General features: G+C 33.7%; 1 protein-coding gene across 2 annotated transcripts in view; it reads left to right on the top strand.

Annotated features, from left to right (window-relative positions):
* WDR36 (WD repeat domain 36) overlaps nucleotides 1-19,414 on the top strand; it is a 45,619-nt gene extending 26,205 nt beyond the window's left edge. The window contains exons 12-23 of one of the 2 annotated variants that reach the window (XM_077138999.1): nucleotides 549-694; nucleotides 3,744-3,858; nucleotides 4,318-4,483; nucleotides 4,695-4,803; nucleotides 8,506-8,585; nucleotides 14,355-14,462; nucleotides 16,043-16,140; nucleotides 16,528-16,673; nucleotides 17,059-17,178; nucleotides 17,368-17,449; nucleotides 18,679-18,866; nucleotides 19,164-19,414. In XM_077138999.1, the coding sequence (XP_076995114.1) occupies nucleotides 549-694; nucleotides 3,744-3,858; nucleotides 4,318-4,483; nucleotides 4,695-4,803; nucleotides 8,506-8,585; nucleotides 14,355-14,462; nucleotides 16,043-16,140; nucleotides 16,528-16,673; nucleotides 17,059-17,178; nucleotides 17,368-17,449; nucleotides 18,679-18,866; nucleotides 19,164-19,313 (1,508 nt within the window). In that variant the 3' untranslated portion in view covers nucleotides 19,314-19,414. The remainder of the gene's footprint in view (nucleotides 1-548; nucleotides 695-3,743; nucleotides 3,859-4,317; nucleotides 4,484-4,694; nucleotides 4,804-8,505; nucleotides 8,586-14,354; nucleotides 14,463-16,042; nucleotides 16,141-16,527; nucleotides 16,674-17,058; nucleotides 17,179-17,367; nucleotides 17,450-18,678; nucleotides 18,867-19,163) is intronic. The other variant, XM_077139000.1, reaches the window with a different exon arrangement.
* The last annotated feature ends 587 nt before the right edge of the window (nucleotides 19,415-20,001 follow it).

Raw genomic sequence — 20,001 nt, 5'->3', positions numbered from 1 at the left:
CTGCTTTTCTAAGCCTGAGTGATCTTTCTAAAATGAACATCTGATTATACCCCTCACTCCTTAAAAATTTTTCAGTGGCTTACTGTTGCTTTTAAGGTAGAATCCCCTTTCCTTAACATGGCTTGTAAGACCTTTTGTAATGTGGTTCCATTTGCTTTAATCTATCCTCATTCCTCCCAGGAAAATGCTTCTTGCTGTGCTTACTTTTGTTCAGTTTCTTGAGTGCCTTCATCCATACACCCCAACCCATCCTGGTTAATTTCTGCTTGTTTTACCACACCTTCCAGAGAGACTTGTAATACTCTCTCCGAATTTTTTAGTGAAACTCTTTTGAGTGCTCTTATAAGACATTATCATAATTTATTGTAATTTCTTTTCATCAGTATCTTAGATTGGAAACTCATTGCTATCAGGAATGGCTTGTTTGCGTTATCATTCTAGCTCTAGTGCCTGAAGATAACGTGAAAATTAGATGCTCAATAAATAATAGATGAAGGAATGAATAAAGGAGGAAATAAAACTAAATTTCATTTATGAATTTGTTTTAGAGGAAGCTCGTGAGAGTGACTGGGATGGTATCATTGCTTGCCATCAGGGTAAGCTGTCTTGCTCAACCTGGAACTATCAAAGATCTACAATAGGTGCTTATTTTCTCAAGCCCAAAGAATTGAAGAAAGATGACATAACTGCAACTGTAAGTAAGCTTGTTTATAAAAACATTTTCTCCTTTAGCACTGTCCTATGCTATTCTTGTCATAGTTATGTTTATTAATGGTAATATTGTTTGAAAACATTTGACATTATGAAATTATCCCTTAATGTGAAGTGTTCAGTTTTCTGATTTAGGCTGAAGTTAAGCTTTATATATAACCAGATGTGATATTTGGTTACTTTTATTTTCTAAGTAATACCGAATTACATAGAATAACCTTTGAAGTTGATTTCATCATTTAACTGTATACTTTCTTGCTTGAATTATGTTGAGTATACAATACTATATTCAATGAATATGGGTCTTAAAGTCCTTTTTCCTTCCTTTCTTCTTTTCTCCCTCCCCTGTCTTTATCCCTCCCTCTCTTCCTCCCTTTTCTTTTCTTTCTGTCTTTCTTTCTCTTTCTCTTTCGCTCTGTCTAATCTAATTTTAGAACATTTTTATCATCCTAGAAAGAAACCCTGTACCTATTAGCATTCATTTTCCATTACCCTGTCCATCTGTCTTCCCAACCCTAGGAACCAGAGTCTGCTTTTTTTCTCTATAGACTCACCTATTTTTGACATTTCAAAATAACAGAATTACTCAATATGTGGTCTTTGTGACTGGATTCTTAGCATAATCTTTTTCAAGTTTTATCCATGTCATAGCATTTGTCAGTGCTTCATTTATTCCATTTTATGGATACTATATGTTTTATTTATCCATCCATGGATGTACATTTGGGTTTTTATTTTTTGGCTATTTTAAATTTGTATGAATAGTAGTGTGAAAGTTTCTGTGTGGACATATGTTTTTATTTCTTTTGGGTTTATACCTAGGAGAGGAATTGTTGGGTAATAAGGTAAAACTATGTTTAACATTTTTGAGTAGCTGTCACCTGTTTTCCAAAGTATTGCACCATTTTATGTTTCCATTAGCAGCGTATGTACATTCCAATTTCTCTGCATCCTTGCCAGTGCTTAATACCTGTCTTTTTGCCATCTTGGTGGGTGAGAAAATGTTTTTCATTGTGGTTTTGGTTTGCATTTCCCTAATGATTAATGATTTTAAGCATCTTTTCATGTGCTTATTGGTTGTTTTTATATCTCCTTGGAAATATGTCTGTTCCTTTGCCCATTTTTTAGTGTTTTTTAAAAAATATTTTTATTATTTAGTTATGAGTCCTTTATATATTCTAGATACAAGTTCTTATCAGTTATGTGATTTGCATTGTAGACTTTTTTCTTTTGATATCATTTGCAGCACAAGAGTTTAAATTTTGATTAAATACAGTTTAACTATTTTTCTTTGATCCCTTGTGCTTTTTTGAGAAACGGTTGCTTAACTCACGATCATAAAGATTTACTCCATGATTTCTTCTAAAGGTCTTACGTGTTTTAGCACTTAAATTTAAGTTTTTGATTACAATGTGAATTACAGGTTATCCCAGCGCCGTTAGGTGAAAAGACTATTCTTTCCCATTCAGTGCTGTTATGAGTGGAATTGTTTCCTTAATTTCAGTTTTGGTTTGCTCACTGTGAGTGTAGCAAATATAGTTGACTTTTATATATTGGCCTTAGACCTTGCAACCATTATGAACTTGTTTATTAATTCAAATAGATTTATAGTGGATGCCTTTGTTTTTGAAAATGCTTATGAAAAGGTTAATTTAACATTTGATCCTATTTTGTACAAATGACTTTGTAAGTTAATACATAGTATGCTCTATACTCTGTGTTATGCTTACTTTCCCAGACCCTTACATATTATCCTTACAATAATCCTGTGATATGTTCTATTATTAGCCTCTTTTTATAGGAGATAAAACTGAGGTTTAATATAATGCCTGAGGTCAGCAAAGCTAGTGTGGGGCAGAACTGGGATTTGAACTGAGGATGTTTTCATCTGGTACCTACATTCTTAATCTACAGCCTGTAGTGTTCACTTATGTGGCAGTTAATATATGTACATACAATAATGCTGAACTGCTACTGGTTGTTTTGGTGGTGACTTCAGCTACCTGGAGTAATGCCACTAGTAAGTATTAAGGAAAAGTAATTATTACAGAGCCAATGCATTAAAGGATTATTTATTATTCAAAGGTAACTAAATGTTTTCTAGGCAGTGTATTACAAGTTTCCTTCCAGAAAAGTTATAATTGAAATATTTTGAGCTTCTGGACTTTTTAATTGAACATTCTAGCTAATGGTTTGTTTTAGCTTTATATCATCTTTGGAAGCAAATACAGAGGTAAAGTTATTTTAGTTTTCATAACTGCTCAGGAAAATACCATGCAGTGACTTGACTTAAACAATGAAATAGTCCACATTAATGTGTCATTAAGGTGACACTTTCTTCCCGAAGGGGCTGTCTGCCGTTTGTCCTTGATCCGTCTCTCACATATCAATGCACGTGGCGTACTCTCCTGGCCTCTCCTTTCCCTTCTGGTTACCATTGGTCTTCAGCTTCTGGCTGGTCCTGCTGGCTTTCTCTTTCGGAATTTCATTCTACTTATACAAGACCTCCAGTAGTGGGATTAAGACACATTTGATTGGGTTTGGGCCCCTTCTTAACTGAATTAGCTCCATCAGAAGGTCCCTATTTACAATGGATTCACACTCACAAAAATAGACAAGTTAACGTGTTTTTCTGGGGTTCATAGCTCCAAACCATAACAAAGGAAAGAGAAATTAGGCAGTGGAATGCTTTTATGATAGTTCTTTTGTAAATAAATTAAATGTTGAAGGCCCCCAGATACACAGTTCTCTTGAATTTGTGACTTTGGTTATGTTTTCTTGTCTTGAATAATAATGTCTTCATCTTCTTAGGGAATAGAGATAGAATCAAGGGGATTTATCTTTATAACCCCCCAAAAATGGCATGAGTAGATTAAATGTTAAAGAAAATCAGTGAAGCAATTCATTTATCATGCTTTTTTCTGTAAAAGAAGATAGATAAAAAATGCTTTGAAAGCCAGAAAGCATGACAAAAGTTGTTTGTTTTTTATCATTTTGTGTTTATATGTGCGTTCTTCCCCCTTCTTTTAAAGGCAGTGGATCTAACTTCTTGTGGAAACTTTGCTGTAATTGGCCTTTCATCAGGAGCCGTAGATGTATACAACATGCAGTCCGGTATACATCGAGGAAGTTTTGGTACAGAGCAAGGTACTGAAATTTTTTTGTTTGTTTCCATAATACAAATGAATACAAGGCTAATCATGGTAGCTGGCATTTATTAATCCTTAAATCCTAAGAGTTTAGATAGGTTGTTTTTAGCCCTGTATGGCAGTTACTGCCTTAATACCCATTGTAAGTACCATGTTGAAGTACTTGAAGAGAATAACCTTATCTGTTCATTGGGGGAAGTGGATATTATAAAAGTTAAACTTACCACCTTTTGGAATTGTCTTTGTGGCATGAACCTGATGGATTTTCTTTGTTCACCTGACCAATAAAATAAGTAAGAATTCTTTTCCTATTTTCCCCATATCCAGATTAATTTTAATATTTTAGAAGATACGAGTACTGAGAGCTTAGATGTTTAAATAGAGACACTCTTTATGCAGTATTCAGAGTTACTGCCCATTTCATTTTTTTCTCTTTCTTTTAACTTATACTTTAAAGCTCATAACGGATCTGTTAGAGGTGTTGCAGTGGATGGATTAAACCAATTGACCATTACAACTGGTAGTGAAGGATTACTCAAATTCTGGAACTTTAAAAACAAAATTTTAATCCATTCTGTGACCCTTAATTCATCTCCAAATATGATGCTGCTACATAGGGACAGGTAAAAAATTTCTTTTCTTGATAATGATGATAAAACTTTGGTAAAGTTCTTTGAGTAAGCCACGTAAATTAGACATTTAATAAAGAACAACTATTTGCTTAATTTCTGTAAAGATATACTTGATTAACAAAATTAAAGTATGTCAGAGATATTAATTAATTTAGGCTTTTTGTTTGTTTGTTTATTAAAACTGGTGCATTTATTTTGCTAGTGGTATTCTAGGTGTTGCCCTGGATGACTTCTCCATCAGTGTTTTGGACATAGAAACTAGAAAGATTGTCAGAGAGTTTTCTGGACACCAAGGCCAAATAAATGACATGGTAAAAATGTTGGAAGTTTAAACATACCTTGACTCATTTGTAACTTTATTTCAGTTAAAAATTTTTGAAATAATTAAAAGTTGTTATCCTTTGATAGCCTTAAACATATGTAATTTGAGGAGATTTTAAAAATAAATAATGATCTGAGGATTAATTTTAAAGGAGGAAACTTAAGAAAAATTTACAATGAAAAATTTATTTCTCCGGGAGTAGATGCCATCAGATTAACAGAATAGTAGGTGCTCATTTGCTTGGAATATCCGTTACCTGGTTTATTTTAAATTAGTGTTGTGTCTAAAGTTCATGTGTCTTAATTCCCACAAAGTTTAATAGATTTTAGCTTTCTATTATGTTTAACTTTCAATTATGTTCTTATACTAGGATAGATGATATGATAAATCAATTTAAAAAGGGTATGTTTCATTTTAAAAGGATTTAAAATAAATTTGTCAGTTGAGGAGCATATTAAATAACTGCTGTCATTTTGTATCAATTGCATATCTCTTTTTTTAATTTTTTTTATTGTAAAAAATAACACACCAAAAAGCAATAAATTTCAAAATACACTGCAACAATTAGAACAGATTTCAGAGTTTGGTACAAGTTACCATTCCACAATTTTAGGTTTTTCCTTCTGGCTGTTCTGAGATACTGGAGACTACAAGAAATATCAATATAATGATTCAGCAGTCATATTCATTGCTAAATCCTGTCTTCTCTGTTATAACTCCACCGTCTCCTTTGCTCTTTCTCGCAATCTGTAGGGGTATTTGGGCTGTGCCCATTCTAACTTTTTCATTTTGGACTGTCAATTATATGGGATGTGGAATGGAACTAGCTGATATTCTGGAGAGGCTGGCCCCTCTGAGTTCCAGGACTTATTTGGCCTAGGAACCCATCGGGAAGTTGTAGATTTCTGGAAAGTAATCCTAGAATATGGGACCTTTGTAGAGTCTCAGATAAAGCCCTAGGTGTTCTTTAGCATTGACAGGAGTAGTTTTAATTATGATGTGAGGCAATGCTGACTTTCAGAACTGATGAATACTTGCTCTGAGCCTTATGTAACACACAGGTACCCAAAGTTCCAGGGAAATACCAGATTATACATATATAGCACAGCCCCTTAAAATCTAGAATAACAGTTATAGCTGCAGACTAAATGTGACTACTATAAGAATATATAATCTAGGCCCCAGTTTTCTTATAAGTATTTTCTAATTGAGACCATACAATACTTGCTCTTTTGTTTTTGACTTATTTTGCATTACATAGTGAGCCACAGGTTCATTCACAGTATTGCATGCCTCAAGATTTTGTTCCTTTCTGTAGCAGCGCAATATCCGATCATATGTATACACCACACAGTTCACTATTCTACTTCTCAGTTAGTGAATCCTTCAGCCACCTTCATCCATTGGGCATCATGTATAATGTCCAAAGTCAGTAGTCCATATCTCATAATATCCTTACTTAGTGGTCTCCATTTTAGACAATTTTCATTACTGCCAAAAGAAAGATTACCGATAAACACACAAATAGAGAATCCAAACCTCCCCTTGTCCCCCCACCAATGCCATTATTTACCCCTGGTATTGCTGTTGTGCTGTTGATGTCTTCTGTTAAATATAGCCTATAGCATGCAAATGTAGCTTTTCTCCCATACTCCTATATTATAAACTCTTTGTACAAGATTCATACCTTTAAAGAACTTATTTATATTTGTAGTGTTAATCAGTGAGATATGTGACTCTATACAACCCCTTTCAATCATGTTCACCCTAATATGGAGACGTTACTTATAGACCCACTAATGAATTACCTTCATTTTTATCCATTCCCTTACATTTAAGTTACCTGCATTAGGTAACTGTTCATGCATCTCTAGTTTCCATGTATCTCTAGGCACCCCATATTCTATATTATAAGCCTCTGGGTTTACCTTTACCAAGATCATAAAAGCAAAATCATACAGGATCTATACATTTGTGTCTGGCTTAATCCAGTCAGCATTATGTCCTCAAGTTCATCCATCTTGTCATATGGCTTCAGAACATCATTTCATCTTACTGCTGCATAATTTTCCATCATATACCACATTTTGTTTATCCACTTGTCTATTGATGGGCACTTGCATTATTTCCATCTTTTGGTACTTGCACATAACTTACTTGAAAACAGGAAAAATAAAATAAAATCCTAAACTACTTGTGACAAACCCACCAGCTGCATTTTAATTATCAGTCCTCAAATTCTTAATCCTTGTCAGATCCTAAACTTAGAGTTTGCACTACAAACCCATTTTCTTAAAAGTAGGAAAAATAAATTGGTCATGAAATTGTGCTCTGCAGATAGGACATTGGCACAGTTTACCATCAACAAGATTTATTCTAACAGCTTCTCTAGAAGAGTGGGTGGGTGTGGCGTAATTATGATGAAGTGACATTTTTGCAAATGTCACTGTCAACTTGCTCTTCCTATTTTGTTTTCAAAATTTACTTGCACTATGTGTGTCTAAGTCTCAGAAATAATTTATTCCAGTGTAATTAAGTATGTGGGCATTTTTATCATGAACTTACTTCTTAGTTATTTTTTTCCTTCCTTTACTCTATACGATACCTCTGTAACTTAAACCATCTAGACCTTGTGGTTTGAGTTTCCGTGGTAATCATCATAGCCTGATGACCAAAACAGCATTCACTTCTTCAAGTGTGATTGCCCGTATGGATGGTCGTAATACCTGTGGTATGTTCAGCCTCCTGGATAAACAGCCCTACTACATTATAAACCTTAAAGTTTTTACTTTTGGGGCTTGTTTCACATCTGATCTGATTTAGGCCTCACAATACTTATGTGCTACTGGCAAGGAGAGCCTTTTTTTTTTTTTTGTATGCTGTATGGCAGGGTCACATTTCATTCTTTTTCCATGTGAATATCCCATTATTGCAGCACCATTTGTTGAATTTTTTTATTGGTTTCTTTGTTTGGGAATTGCACAGGCCGGGAGTCGAACCTGGGTCTCTCACGTGGCAGGCAAGAATTCTAGAGAGCCATTTTTTATAAATAAAAAAGCAGTAACTTTTTTAGGTTGTATAAAAGTTCCTTTATAAAATTTATTTTTGACAATCTTTCAACTTACTGAGATTTCAAATTGTATTTTGGAAATAAAACATAATTAAGAAAATATTTTAACTGATGCTGAAAATTATCTTCTTTAGTAAATTTAATGTTTTAAGAGAATTTGCAGTCTTTGTCTTCAAAATCATATTAGTTTGCATTAATTCTTAGTAATCCAGTCTGACGTGTAGACCCTTTTCAATGAAATGTAGCTTTTGTTGCTTTCATAAATGCTTTAAAACTGAAATTAACTTACCAAAATATTTCTATTTCAATGTTCTCAGAACAGCATTTTAATGTTAAAAATGATTTGTAGTGAAATACAGTTTGTTGTCTATAAATAAGAGACTCTGGGATAAAAATTGAAAATTGGGGTGATACTTTTAGTGTGTTAAACTTTCGTAGTTCATGTAAAAGCCTGATTCCTATTCAAATTCCTAATTAGTGACATATAAGATATCATATTTTATTTCAGGTAAAAGGCAGTGTAATATGTATATTGTATACGATTATATAATTTTGTACACATATAGTGTGTGTATATATATATATATATATATATATATATATATATATATTTTTTTTAAGGCTTTCAGTCCTGATGGTCGCTGGTTAATAAGTGCTTCAATGGATTGCTCTGTTAGGACTTGGGACCTTCCATCTGGGTGGTGAGTTTATTTTTAAATCCCTAACTTCTATCAAGTGATTTCTCAGTTAGTGTCTTTTTATGTGACTTATTTATAGTTCCTGGATTCTGTGCTTTTTGAATGTGAATGTATTTGGTGATTTTTCTAACCTGACCGTATTTTATTCTTGGAGTTTTGCTGCCGGAATGTAATATACCAGAAATGGAATGGCTTTTAAAAAGGGGAATTAATAAGTTGCTTGTTTACAGTTCTAAGGCTGAGAAAATGTCCCAGTTACAGCAAGTCTATAGAAATACCCAATCAAAGGCATCCAGGGAAAGATACCTTGGTTCAAGAAGGCCGATGAAGTTCAGGGTTTCTCTCTCAAGTGAGAAAGCACATGGCAAACGCAGTCACAGTTTCTCTCTTGACTGGAAGGACACATGGGGAGCAAGGCATCGTTTGCTAGCTTTCTCTCCTGGCTTTCTGTTTCATGAAGCTCCCTGGGAGACGTTTTCCTTTTTCATTGCCAGAGGTCGCTGGCTAGTGGGCTCTCTGCTTCTCGTGGCTGTGTCGTTCTTCTCTGGCTCTCTCTGAATCGCTTTCATTTTCCAAAATGTTTCCTTTTTTATAGGACTCCAGAAATTTATCAAGACCCACCCAAATGGCTGGAGACATGTCATCCGTCACCTAATCCATCACTCTTGATTAAATCACATCTCCAAGGAGATGCTCTGATTACAGTTTCAAACATACAGTATTGAATAGGGATTATTCTGCTTTTATGAAATGGGATTTTGATTAAAACATGTCTTTTCTAGGGGACAAACATCCTTTCAACCCAGCACAGGTAGTGACATAAAAGTGAGAAAAATGTAATCTCTCTTAAGTTTTCTGTTCCTAATAAGTCAAGATATAGAAATGAATAACAGAAACCTTAAGAAAGCTTATGTGGCCTTTTTTGATACTCCTAATGGAGCTTAGACTTTAAGACTATAGGCTTTTGGCTTCCTTTAGTTCATTTTGAATCTAGATAAAAGGTCAAATTCCCTAACTTTTTCTTTTTGTATATTACATCTTCTCTGTGTGTAACATAATCCTTGAAAGGAGAGGTTTTAGACACCTTATAGTAGTGAAAGCCAGTGTTGTAGGATTTGGGTAAAGCCCAGCAGTTCTCAGAAATCTAGTTTTTGGATTGTTATACTAAACCAGCACTTGAATAGAAAACATCTAATTTTGCAAAGTAATTTAAACAATGGAGACTGTGTGTGTGTGTGTGTGTGTGTGTGTGTGTGTGCGTGTGTGTGTGCGCTTTGTTTTTTAAAATTTGTGTAGAAGTGAGAACATTTTAAAATCATATCACTTAACATAGAATTGCTTAGATTGAGTCTAAATGAAAAAAGAGTAGTGGGACTAGCTTAGGAACATACCATGAACACCAAGATGAGTCAGAAAAATGAGAAGGAAGACGGTATTTTTTAATCCTCTGAATTACCTAAATTAAACTCTGCCCAACTCTACTTCCTCCTCTTTCTCAGGAATGAGATAAGTTTATACCTGAAAGTATTGTGACCTTTAGCAAGGAAAAAGCCCCAGTGTCCTCATCTTCTTCCAAGTTTGAAGTAGGACTGGGGCACACCTACCTGTCTGTCCAGCATGCAGATGGAATTTGAAATATGTACAACAAAAGGGTGTTGGTAACAGGTTCAGCTCTAATAACTAGGGGCTTTTTCCCCCACAGGTGTGTCTCTTTTTTGCTTAAAATAGGGTAAAGCAAAAACTAATTGGTTAACATATTCACTTCTAGCTTCTGCAAGTTTACTAAAGTTGGTACTTGCCAACTTTAAAATGTAAAAATCTTTTTAAAGACATCATTAGAAATATTGCAAGTCTGTTGCTGCTTGAACTTTTGCTGTTTTCTGAAAACGAAAATTATTATTTGCATTGCTTTACACTAGGAAAGTTGTTCAAGTAATAGAGTTTCCATAAATTCCTTTTTATTTTCCATGTTAGTAGTTTTAGGTCACATTAGGTGGGAGAGATCCGTATAGTACTAACTTTGAAAAATATTTTTAGAAAATGGTAAGTTATATTTGAAATAGAAAAATTAGGATCTGAAAGTAGCATTCAAAGCCACCAACCTTTGACTCAGCATTAGCTTTTTGCTGAATTACTTATTTCAGTGAAAAGTTGAACAAATTTGAAGGTTTTCAACTCTAATATATTATTTTTGGATGAACATTGAGGCAATTTTTAAGTGAATATAGAGGCATGAAACTAAGCCTTTTTGAAATGCGATAGCAGGGAATAAGCCACAGAGGGACCATTAAAAGAAAACCTAATAAAATCTACACTGATTGAACAAAAATATGTTTTCACTAAAGAAAAAATAAATAAATAAATAGAGTTTCTTTCCCAAACTTAATTTTCTAACAGTTATTATATCAACCTTGTTCAGTTGGTTGGTCTAAGGATGAATTGATTTTTCTTGATATAGCAGATAATAAAGAACTAAGAATCAGTATGAGCAATGGTGTGAACTTCTGGTTATATGTCAACCTCACAGACTTATAATGTCCCCATGAACATATTTAAAGTTTATATATTATTTATGTATATAGTAGTTTATCATGTGATTTGGTAACTGTTGTTTGGGTTTTTTTTGACTCCCCTATTTTTAAAAATATAATTAATATGGCAACCTTTGGGACTTCCTTGTAAAACATGTTATTTAAAGAATGAATGTCCTCTACACAGCCTGAAAAATGAAGCTACCTCTGAGGAAACTTGAGGGTATAATAATATACAGGTGTACTTGCCTATCTAAAACAAACTGCATGGATGTTGAACTATTTCCTATAAAGTTTTTTGAAAAAGCTGAAAATACTTTTATATTTGGGGGATGATCAGAAACAAAGTTGAAATTTTTTTATTCTTGAAATTAGCTGGCATTCCCCTATCACCACCACACTTTTGTTTTTGTGTATTTTTTTGATCTATTGGAAGTTCAAATCTAAATACTTTGGGGGTGAGAAAAATATAAAATTAAGCAGATTTTTTAGAATCTTGTATTTTCTGCTGTCCTACCCCCAACACCTGCTTTCTGAGGAGTGTTACATGAAAATAAGTGGAATAGAACATTGTTTTGCACATTTTTCACTGAAACAAAACCTTCCCTTTGTCTTACTCTTTAATTCCTATGAAAGGCATTTCTATCACTTTAAAGATAGAGCATCTAGACACTATCTGTATTTGTTCAGAATAATAATCAGAGAAGACTTATTGAATGTTAGCTGTATATGCAGTACTCTTGTGCTTGAAAATCCAGTCCCTTAGAATGGAAATTGTATTAATGTTCTTCCAGAAAAAAAATTTTGGTGTTCCCATGACTTTTCATTTTGTGTAATTAGTAGGAGACTCTATGGTAGTTTTCCATCTAGGATTAAGCCAGCACACTTAAGTGTAATGAACAAAGTGGCAGTGTAAAATATGCTGTGTATATACAAATCACCTTCCTCAATTTGGTGCTGTTACATAATGGAAGGCCAGTCTACCCACCCACAACAGCTGTGGAAATGAAGTTGCACAATTAGTTTGACAAAATGATTATAGCATCAAGCAAAATAAGTTTACTCAAATGACAAATTCTCTTTTTAACAATAGATTACAAATACTTAGGAAGTTTCATCCCTCACATCTTTAAAATTTTGATTAACAAATATTGATCAAGAAAAAGGAAGAAATGGTAACATTTTCAGTATACATCAGGGTAATGCTATCTTCTGGTCTGGGTTGTTTAGATACAGTGAATTAACATAACTATTTTTACACAGTCTCTGGTGTATAGTAGGTGCATAGCGAAGGTTTCCTTTCCCCTAATTCACTTGATCCCCAAGAAAAGCCGTTCTTAGGAGTTTCCATGACAGGTTCGAGCAGAAATCAGACAGATTACACCCTTTTTTTCTCCCTGAGAACTAATAGGTAGCAGTCATTGTCGAGTACACACTTTGGTGTATTTGTTTCCAGTGCTTCTCATTTTAGTCTCTCTTCTGTTACATTCATTGTTTAAGGTTGAAATTGTCAATGGCTCTCTCAGCAAATTTGAGAGAAGTGTTTTGCCATGGGCAGGTCATTTAATGTCTCCACTAAAGTGTCCTCATTTACATTTGAACTACTCATAGTGTGGTCCATGAATCACCAGCATAAGCATCTCCTGGGTATGTACCTGCTATCAAATTCTTTGTTGTGCATTTGAGTTCAGTAGTGGTTTTATAGAGTTTATAATGGTTAAGGGTGTAGACTGCTTGGATAAAAATCCTGGCTTGGGTGCTTTCTGCCTTGAACAAGTTTTCAAATCTCACTAGGCCTCTGTTTTCTGATCTATATAGTGGGGATGGATCTGTTGCACAGCGTTTTGAGAAGTAAATCAGCTAGTATGCAGAGGTGCTCAGGGTCCTTCCTAGCACAGATCACTATCAGAATGTTGGTGGTGTCATTTTTTTTCCTGAAAGAATTTGTTTTACTTCCTGCAGATTGTGAATTTATTTTGTTGTACCTTCCCATGGAAAATGTACTGACTTCAGTTAATAAAGTAGTTCTTAAATCTGTTGCAATTAAAACCAGTATACATCTCTTGAAAATATTCTTGGATTAATGAAAAAGTATTCCTACTCTTAGGCAGCCTGAGGAGTCTTTTAGGCAGACGAGTTAAGGCCTTACCCTTTGCCCCTTAAATCCACCTCTTTTTGCTTCCTGCTGCCACCATCCTAGTTCACATTTCCATTGTTTGTTAAATGGTTGCTACCATAATCTCACTATTCCTGTTCAAAAATATTCTGCATTCTGATGGTAGTTTTTCTTATGAAAGTAATGATTATATGTATCACCATCTCAAGAGGTTTAGTGGCTTTCCAGTGATACTTGGTATTCAAGACCCTCTCCATAGCCTTGCGCCATGCTTGATGGTCCCACCAAATTTCAGTCCTTACTGTAAACCTAGTTGTATTTTTCCCCTCCTTGCCCTGCACGTTTCCCTCAGCCAGGAACGCTTTTTCTATTATCCCCATCATTGAAATCCTTTCTATTTCACATCCTGCTCTGTGTAGCCTGTTCTGAATCTCCTAGCTAGGCGTAAGTGTCCCCACCCATCCCAGTCTTTCAACCCCACCAGCATTGTAAAGTTGTGACATTAATTTCTATAAACTGCTTTGCAGTTAAATTCTATAAACTGAATTTTCATATTTTCTATATAATGTGGCTACCTGTTTGAAAAAACAGGTAAAAATGCTCAAAAGTTTTTTTTTCCAGTACCAAACAGCCTCATTCATTTTGTCTTGTTCCTTTCTTCTTAGTTTAAACCTTTTATTATTTTTACTGGAAAAACAATGCAATAGCATGCTGATCTTGGATATATTTTAAATGTATGCTATCTGTACACTTGTCCTTAAGTCTATCTGCCAAAAATATGACATTTCAGAATATTAGAACATTTCCTCTTACATTCTTCCTGTTGTTGAAAATCCTCTAGTTACTTATTTGTTTATTGTTCTGAGTCTTTCTCATGAGGAGAATTGATTTTCACATAGTAACTTAGTTGACAGGCTGTTATGTTACTGTTGTCTTAATGGTGACCGTGGTTTAAAAGAACAAAAATGTGAAGTTTTTGCATTTCCTATTCTTTGTATTTTAAATATGTGTGTGTGTATATATTTTTCTGCCTAATTATATTCATTTTGGTAGAACCCAAATACTTTTAACAACTTAATTCTTTTGATAGTCCAAATACTTTTACCATCTTAATTCTTTTAATAGCCTTATAGACTGCTTTTTGTTGGACTCAGCTCCTCTCAATGTTACCATGTCCCCTACTGGAGACTTTCTGGCCACTTCCCATGTGGACCACCTTGGAATTTATCTGTGGTAAGTTCTTTCATCCAGATCTCCTGTTTGGAGAAGGGAAATTGAAGGAAGATGATACTGTCAGAGAAACATAGTGGCTGAAATTATCATTTAGTTTTTTTATTTACATGTATCATAAGTTTAACACAGATAGTGAATTAACCTTAAGCCTACAATTGATTCAACATCTGCTTGATAATTTAACCAGCTTTGCTCAAGTATGTATTCTAAACCACATGACTGATTTTTATTTTATAATATTTGACTTTCATTTGAAGTAAGAGTAAGTGGATTTTTTTTAAAAAAGGCTAGAAAACTGTTAAGTGACCAGGGAGTCCCCAGCCAAGCCCTGGCCCTCCTACCATTGCCCCACTTCTGCTTTACAAACTTGTACACTCACTTATGAAACTTTGATGTACTTTATAAAACATAGCACCAGCATGGTCAGAATGCTTTCTAGGATTTATCCTAGTTGTATGGGTCTTCATAACCATGTAACTATATTTATGATGGTCTTCAAATTCCACTATGATGAATGTATAGAGTCTTTCTGATCACTCAAAGAAATGAATATCGTCTGGGTCTAGAAAAAGTTTTGTCTATTTCCTGGGTTTATATGTCAGATTCATTTAACTCTTACTGGGTTGAAACCTTTTCTAATTTTAATTCTAAAATTTTTTCATTAAAATTCTCAGATAAAGAAGTGAATTCTACAAACGATAGAAATAGACTGTGTTTGCTTTAATAAGCAAAATGAGTAGCCCCTGGAATCTATGAGGCTTGAACAATCAAGATAAGAGGAAACTAGTGATTATGGAACCTAACATACTAGAGATGACCATACTAGAGTATGGGTCATCTCTTTATAGAGCTGCTATTAATATAACTCAGAACCCGAGATTCCCAATTATTTTCCATTCCACATTCTCAATGTTTGGGAAAGAAATCTGATTAGCCCATTTTGAGACAGGTGTCTGTATCTTGATTAGTCATCCAGCCAGGGTACAGGGTCAAGAAGCAGAAACATGGCCTCTTAGAGGAACAGTCCAGAGAAGGAGAAATTCATTACTGGTCAGCAACCCCAAGAGGATGATTAGCATGTTCTCCCTGACTTACTCAGTGAGTCCATCTTTCCTTCAGTTACAATTTTTGTATATATATATTAATATTTATTGAAACATGATGTGGAGGTTATTTTACTTTATATATGTATTATTTATTATTAATGTTTCTTAAACAAACATGTTTTTGAACTATGGTGAACACGAAAGATCCCATTAGTAATAAGTTTATACACAGCTTTCTTGTGATGACATCTCTGACATAAATCAAGGCATTTTCAAATTAATGAATCTTTTAAAAAAATGTTTTTAGGACATATCTTCACACACGTATATAATTCATACATGGTATACAATCAAGACCTCACAATATCATCACATAGTTGTGTATTAATCTTTGAGGTCTTTTCCTAACTAATAAGTGATTGGAATCTGTAGCCAAACTCAAGGTTATAGAGATTATTACCAATAATTAAAGTTCTTCTGAAAGAACTTGTTTGTAGTTCTAAAATACTTGCTTATGTGGTTTTGATTTCTCAGGTCCAGTATCTCCCTGTATTCAGTTGTTTCACTGCGGCCACTTCCTACAGATTATGTCCCTTCAGTAGTGATGCTTCCTGGTACTTGTCAAACCCAAGGTAATCACAAAATAGTAAAATAATTTTTGAGGTGTAAATTTGGAAATTTAATGTAAGTGCTATTGCTGCTGAGAGGAAAGTAGTTCATTCAACCAAAGTATTTTTAACTGATATAAAATATTTTTATGACTTGATAAATCCATGCATAATTGATGTAGTGTTGATCAAATAGTAGACCAGTGAAAGGTGTTTTGGGTGGTGATGGGAGATGTGGTTAATTTGAGAAATAAAAAAGAAGGTTTTGGAAATGAAATAGACAAAGTATTTACAAGGATATATTGAGTGAATATGTTATGAAATTATGAATGGATTTAGACTGATCAAAGTTGCTTTTATGTGATAAAAAATAATTTTGAATTAATTTATTCTACCTGAAAACTTTTTAAGATGTAGAATTGTCAGAAGAAACCTCAGAACCAAGTGATGAAATGATAGAGTATGATTCACCAGAACAGTTGAATGAACAGTTGGTGACTCTGTCACTCCTCCCTGAATCACGGTGGAAAAATCTACTTAATCTTGATATTATTAAGGTAATCCTATGATTGACTTAATATTGCATTCCCGAATGCCTAAAAGCAGAAATATCAAACATTAAAGTAGCATTTTTTGTCTTGTTTTATAAGTTGAAGAAGTGTATTTAAATAGCATTCAGTTTCTAATCATTCTGTGGTTGCAGGGTGAACTTTTGTCTCGTCCAAAGGCCTACTAAGTGCTCTCAACACGAATATATATGTAGACCCTGCTGATAATCACACTGGATTAGATTAAATTAAATTTTTTTTTTTTTGCTACCTTAGGCATTAACCAAAGCTCCTAAAGACCTCCTCTAAGTAGAGGAAGCTATCTCTGCTAACAAATTACTGTTGGTTAAAATATAATTGCTTACTAGTCATTTTTCCTTTCTTATTTCACCAGAAAAAGAATAAACCAAAGGAACCACCCAAAATACCCAAATCAGCACCATTTTTTATTCCTACAGTTCCTGGCCTTGTACCCAGATATGTTGCACCTGAACAAAATAATGATCCCCAGCAGGTAAAAATGAAATTGTGGAGCATTCTAAGTATATGATATGTGTTTTTGTGTTGTGCTTTTGCAGTTCTTTACCAAGACTGATTTTAGTTATAAATGAAAAGATATAAATTATTGACTGCTTTTAGTTATAAACTGTAAGCTTTTGTTACACTTGTATTCTTTGAATAAAACTCTTTGTTTCTGCTTAAGTCTAAAGTGGTAAATCTTGGAATTTTGGCTCAAAAATCAGATTTCTGCTTGAAACTTGAAGAAGGACTAGAAAATAATAAATGTAAGTTGAACTATAAAAAATTTTTAACAAGTATCTTCAGCTTATTTTGTTTTATATGAGGAGAAATTGAAATATGAGCTGATATGTCAATAATTGAAAACATGCAGTTGAAAAAGCATTTTCAAACTAAAAAGGGAATTTTGATTGTTCTTTGAAGTAATTTTAGCTTTTATTTTATTATATTAAATTAGTTTGACTCTAAACTGATGATATTGATATTATAATCTTTTGAAAACCTTTCACTTTGTATGGAAGATAAGAATTTTTTTGGTATTTGGAGGTGCACATGTTTATTAACGTTTACAACAAAATGGTCTTTCTGTTGTCCATCATCTTTGTACCAGGTAATTTGCAAACCTTTTGTTTTTATTTACAAATACAATTTGCAGTATGGCAAAGACTTTTGTCTTAGATTTTTATCTTTTTAAAATGGTCCCAAATTATCGCCCCCCCCAAAAAAATTTTAAATTGATTTACTGAGTGGGCTGATAGATCTAAGGTTTGCAGGGTATGCTTTACAGTACAAAGATGAACCATATTAATTGTAAGCAATTAAGAAAATCACAAGTACTTTTGTTTTACTTGAGATCAAATTGGGGAAAATCAAGGAATGGTGCCGACAGGCCATTGTAGATAATGAAAGAACAGCAGGATCATAAAAGGAAGTCATTTGTTATATTTATGGAAGAAAAACACTATTGTTTAGTATACACTGAGGGACAGAAGATAAAATTTATTAGATTTTTGGCATTGGCATTTTTCTTTTTCAAAAAAGTACAAGCATAGCATGGCCGTTGTAATATTAAATGGCTTACATGTAAAAGTGGTTTTAAGTGCATTGAATGTGGTTCTGTAAGATATATATGATCCCATAGATTTACTTCTAGAGAGAAGTAGGTTTGGGGTGAGTGACAATAAGGGATGAAGTTTCCCTTCTAATTTTATGTATTTTTCTGTATTTTAGCAGCAAGGGGAAAAAGCTTAAATTACTAAAACTAGCAAAAAAAGGGAAATAGTCCTTTTAATACTTTCATTCTTCCAGTGTTTGCAGTGATTTTCTCTTATTGTGTTGTTCATTCTACTAATTAACATGAAAAAACTAACCTACAGAAAGGATTTTCTGTGCAATTTGAAGACATGTTGCTTGGGATATAAATGAATAAAAACTGCAGTTTCCTAAGTAAAGTGATTAAAGGTAATAACTGGATTCTTTTTAAAATATAATACAGATGACTCTGCTCTCAGCCTTCTGAAAGAATTAGGCCCATCTGGAATTGAAATGGAGCTGCGAAGCTTGTCTCCTGATTTTGGTGGATCTGTAGAAGTCATGCAGAGCTTTTTGAAAATGATCAGGATGATGTTAGACAGAAAGCGCGATTTTGAGTTGGCCCAGGCATACCTTGCATTGTTTCTAAAAGTAAGTGTAATGTAAGCTAGTTTTTCCAACTTGCTTTCTCTATAGCTGTCTTGTCTAATATCAAACTCTCTGAGAAGATGGAAATGTTCTGTATCTGCACATGTGGCTATAAAGCATTTGGAATGTGACTAATATGACTGCAAAACTAACTTTTGGATTTTCTTGAATTTTAATTTGAATTTAAATAACTTACATGTGGCTAGTACCTACCATATTGGACAGTGAAACTTTGTAGTTTTTATTTTCTTTTGCTGATCAGTACAGCAGCATTGACTCCACATCTAATTTTTTTTTCAGTTACACCTTAAAATGCTTCCTTCAGAACCAGTACTCCTAGAAGAAATGACAGCGTTGTCATCACAGGTGGATGAAAACTGGAACCATTTACAATCACTTTTCAATCAAAGCATGTGTGTTTTAAATTATATAAAAAGTGCTTTGTTATAAAATTAAATGTATGTAATTAAGTCAAAGTCTTTATTATTAAACTCAGTTTGTTTTCCAAGTTTCATCGTGACAAGAAAATAAATGTTGGCACTTTTTAGTCAGTAATTCTTCACCTTAAATAATAAGTACTTCCTTGAAATGGAATTGTACCTGCCTTTTGGCTAACAGATTTTACAGTCTGCTCAAATGATTTATTACCTGATTCTCTCTATGACAGCTACTTGTGTATATGACTTTTTTTGAATTGTCATCACCAGCTCATGTTCTTTGAATATAAATTAAATATAAGAGATGCTGGATATTTACTATTAAATATTGTTGAATTAAATTAAAGATATTAGATAAAACTGGTACATAATATAAAAGTACTTTCATGATATGAAATAAAAGGAGTGTTGACTTACTTAGGGGCCTTTGATGAAAACTTGACTCATTGACTCTTAGAGATGGATGTTATATTAGGCATCTAGTAGAACCCTCTCATGTTGCAAAAGAGAAAGCAAACTAAGGTCTGAGATCCCTGTGATCTCAATGCCAGATCCTGTCTAAAGGAAATTGTTCTTTGATCAGGAATGTGGGAGGCACTTACCCAAGGCAAATTGCTATAGGTTGAACAGATACTGAGGATAGGTAAGGGAAGTCCAAATTCCATTGATGGTTGTCCTTAAAGATTTTTCTTCCTCACTGA

This window comes from Tamandua tetradactyla, chromosome 21 (assembly GCF_023851605.1).
Source record: "Tamandua tetradactyla isolate mTamTet1 chromosome 21, mTamTet1.pri, whole genome shotgun sequence".
NCBI classification, from domain to species: Eukaryota; Metazoa; Chordata; class Mammalia; order Pilosa; family Myrmecophagidae; genus Tamandua; species Tamandua tetradactyla.
The sequence above is the reverse complement of the archived record's forward strand: the minus strand, read 5'-3'. Positions and strand labels throughout refer to the sequence as shown.